The sequence below is a fragment of the Delphinapterus leucas genome, chromosome 12, assembly GCF_059928025.1.
Source record: "Delphinapterus leucas isolate spDelLeu-1000000601 "Yukka" chromosome 12, BTC_Dleu_Yukka2, whole genome shotgun sequence".
Taxonomy (NCBI): domain Eukaryota; kingdom Metazoa; phylum Chordata; class Mammalia; order Artiodactyla; family Monodontidae; genus Delphinapterus; species Delphinapterus leucas.
The window spans coordinates 27,783,734-27,787,791 of NC_143140.1; the positions used below are offsets into that span (position 1 = coordinate 27,783,734).

Below are 4,058 nucleotides of genomic sequence, written 5' to 3' on the forward strand. Positions count from 1 at the left end.
TAAATGATGGCTTTCTTCCCTTTCCCCTAGTCCACTTATATCCAGGGACACCTAAACTGCAAAGCGTCCTGGGCTCTGTGGAGTTTTCCCCAGACTGAACTCCCTCACTGAATGTGCTTCTGTGTGCCCCTGGTTAGCTGCTACCCCCACCCTCATCACAGGCTTTCTCTACAAAGTTTGAGTAGGGCTGAGTGAGTGGAGCGTTGGCTGCCATTTGGAACGATTGCCAGTGCCTCAATTGTTGTTTGGAGGCCACCACATTCGAAAGAAGTGTCACTTTTTATATTTTCCAGTTGATAGATCTAAGCACTTAGAAGAATGCTGTTAGTTGGCTTTCTTCAGACTACGTTGCAATTAACCATTCAAACACAACTCATGTAGGGTTCATGTGGATGAACCCTACCACCAAACAATGAGACCTCTGTCTAGTATATACAACTGAGCACATACTGAAAAATTTAAAAATTCCTCCCAAGTGACATTAAGGCTGACACCCTTCATTTTCCAAGGAAGCCTATGTCTACTTCAGAGGGATGAGGGTTTGCTTTAAGCCTCTTGTGTGCCACAGAGTACCTTTGTTTCCCCTCCCTGGGCTGTGCTCATGGCTGAGTCTAAATGGTGCTTCTGGAGCAAGGGAGGGGCCCCCATCTCACCATATTTAACATATCTGAGGTTATGGCACTCACACATTGAGGACTTGAGTTTTTTAGAGTATTTTTGGAGACAGCACTTAATAAAACACTTGAGGACCAAAAAACTCAGTTCAGTGAAATTCAACACAATGCACAGGCATGAGGTAATGACCAAGAAGAGGATGAAGATCGTTTTTTCCGTGGGTTTGGAGACGAAGCAGTCCACAGTGTTGGGACAAGGCTTCAAATCACACTTCATAAAGTAGGGAACACTAAAGCCACCATAGAGCTTGTAAAATAAAACCAGGAAGCCAATTTCAAAACCAGTTTTAACAATGAGGCTGATAAGGTAAGTGTACCACAGGCCCCCATCCATGGTGCCTGTGCTGACATAGAGTTTCTTCCTGTGCCTTTTCTCTCTACCCTCACGATAGGCTACATGTAGAACCACCAGAAGTGAAGGCGTGGAGACTACGACCAGTTGTAAGGCCCAAAGTCTGACCTGGGAGATGGGGAAGAAGTAGTCAAAACACACATTTTCACAACCAGGCTGTCTAACGTTGCACTCAAACTCTTTCTGCTCATCTTTCCATACATGCTCTGCCGCCACCATGTAGACCAGCAAACGGAAGATGAACGTGACCGCCAGCCAGATCCGCCCGATCCCAGTGGAGTATTTATTTACTCCACTCAGGAGGTCTCTGAGGAACGTCCAACTCATGACTTAGATTCCAAAGAAGGCAATATTCTGCAAAAAAAAAACAGTTTCATCATGATTCATTTACTTCTATTCCATTGATCATTTCTACTGTCTTACTTGTAGATTATGGAATTATGGAAGATAAACTTGACTTTTTGCATTATTACAACCCTGGATGTTCAGGGCTCTCTAAGAATCCCATAGGATATGCTTGCTTTCATACAAGGAGATGACACAGCTGGTCCACAGGACGTAAATGAGCCCATGCCCAGTTTAACTTGGAATTTGGTTTGTCATCCCACACACACTAGCCCATTCCCAGACAAATCCTTCCACTTTATTGCTTCTCGCTAAGGATGGTTGGGCTCTATGGCTGATCTAGAAAGAATTAGATATGAATCCCAAGGTGACCTTGGTACCTTGAGATATCCCTCACATGCCAGCTTCTCTTTTTTTTTAATGTTCTTTTTTTATTGAAGTATAGTAGATTTACAATATTGTGTTAGTTTCAGGTGTACAGCAAAGTGATTCCTATATATATTTATTTCAGGTTATTTTCCATTATAGGTTATTACAAGATACTGACTATAGTTCCCTGTGTTCTACAGTAAATCCTTGTTGCTAATCTATTTTATATATGGTTGAGTGTGTCTGTTAATCTCAAACCCTTAATTTATCTCTTCCCACCCTTTTCCTTTTTGGTAACCATAAGTTTGTTTTCTATGTCTGTGAGTCTATTTCTGTGTATTAATTTTTGGACTGCACACATTGAAGTTGTAGTCTCTACTCACTTTCTCTAATTTGTCAGTGCCCGTCCCTAATCCCTAAAGGTTATTCCCTGTCCCTACCGCCTCCTGTGTCCCGTATCTCATCCCAGCTGCTTGCCTACAATTTGATAATGAGAAGTGAGGCTCTCCACTATGAACTCCCTCAAACTCATGCTCCCTCATCCCTCCAGATCTACTTACATCGGTGCCCAACTTACCTTCTTTACCCAGTTTGGAGGGAGAGGGTTGGTCTCTTCTCACCTCAAAATGATCATGATCATTCCAGCTCTAATCCCATTCTTGATCTACCCATTTCCCCTGCTCTGAATTCTGTATCTTCACCCTCCACTGCCCCCTTCCTCTCAGTGTATAAACGTGCTGAAGTGTTGTCCATTTTTAGTGGGGGAATCTTCACAGCTTCTCTTTCTGACAACCTCTATCTTTATCCCTTATTTCTACTTCCTCAACTATTATTTACTCATCAACTCACTGAGTCTAGTTTTTCTTCTCAGCATTGCACTTAACTTCAACTACCTCTCAATTACCAAGTGTTCTGGACGCTTCAAATCTCCTTTAATTTTCCTGTGGTGTTTGATACTGTTGCCTGCACTTGTGTTTTTGAAACTCTTTCAGCCTTGATTTCCATACCACTCTCCCCGCTCTTTCTGTTACTCTGATCCTCTTGATTGTACCATCTTGGTTGTCTTTGCCCAGCCCTGAACAGCTCTGTCCTCTGCTCTTTTCTCCCTCCATATGCCCTCCCTGCAAAACCTCATGCATTCCTACAGATTCAACTACTGCTTTCAGGTTCTCGTTTCTCAAATCTTAGGCTCCTCCCCAGACTTCCAGATCTCACTGCCTCCTGGCTATTATCTAAATATCCTACAGGCATCTCAAACTTGATATGTCTGTAGTTCAATGTATTATTTGCTCTGCCCTTTGATTTCCTTATGTGGTTAAACAGCATCACTAACGCCCAAGCACCAGGTCAGAAATCTCATATTCATCCTAGATGCCTCTCTCACGACCCTTTTAAAATTGCTCACCAAGTTCTTCTGATTCCTCCTAAATATCTCTCAAATTCACTTCCAAGTCACTGCTGAGCTCTCTCTCACCCATACAGCCCTCCCACTGCTTTCTACGGTCTCAGCATCTCCTCCGTTCCCCTCCTAGTACACCCTCAATGCTGCTCAGTTCTCTTGCGCCCCTCTCCGTCTCTTTTGCTCGTTACCCTACAAAAGTGGATAGGAAGCTAGGGAGCCTTCTTTTCCAACTCAGCGACACTGTCTTTCTTGCACTCTTGGCTTCCATCTTGTCATATAACTGAACTCCATGGGCTGGGCAGTGATTTTTGTTTCTTTCTTTCTTTTTTTTTTTTTGCTGTACGCAGGCCTCTCACTGCCGTGGCCTCTCCCGTTGCGGAGCACAGGCTCCGGACGCGCAGGCTCAGCGGCCATGGCTCACGGGCCCAGCCGCTCCGCGGCATGTGGGATCTTCCCGGACCGGGGCACGAACCCGTGTCCCCTGCATCGGCAGGCGGACTCTCAACCACTGCGCCACTAGGGAAGCCCCTGATTTTTGTTTCTTTTTGTTTCTTTTTGTTTCTTTTGTTTCTTTTTTGTTTCTTGAGCCTACAGTGTGCTCAGCCTTCTCTGTTTAGTGAAGAACCTAGGGGCAGGTTCTCTTTTGAGTTGGTCTCTCACAACCAGCCTGGAAAGTGGGGTTTTTGTTGGTTTGTTTATGGTGGCGGTTGTGTTTTTCTTTCAGATGAGAAAGCAGACTCTGAAAAATAACGCCACTTCCCAAGGTCACAAAATAAGAGGCAAAGCAGGGTTCAAATCCAATTTTCGTTACTCTAAAACAGAGTTTCTCAACAGTGGCACCATTGACATTTTGGGCTGGATAATTCTTTGTTCCAGCAGCTGTCCTGTGCATTGTAGGCTGTTTAGCAGCATCCCT

At 44.3% G+C, this 4,058-nt stretch overlaps 1 protein-coding gene across 1 annotated transcript; it reads right to left on the reverse strand.

Annotated features, from left to right (window-relative positions):
* Nucleotides 1–301: 301 nt before the first annotated feature.
* On the reverse strand, nucleotides 302–3,769 carry GJB7 (gap junction protein beta 7). Its single transcript, XM_089921821.1, has one exon. The coding sequence runs from the start codon at nucleotides 1,351–1,353 to the stop codon at nucleotides 547–549; it is 807 nt and encodes a 268-aa protein (XP_089777947.1). The 5' UTR covers nucleotides 1,354–3,769; the 3' UTR covers nucleotides 302–546.
* Between the last annotated feature and the right edge of the window lie 289 nt (nucleotides 3,770–4,058).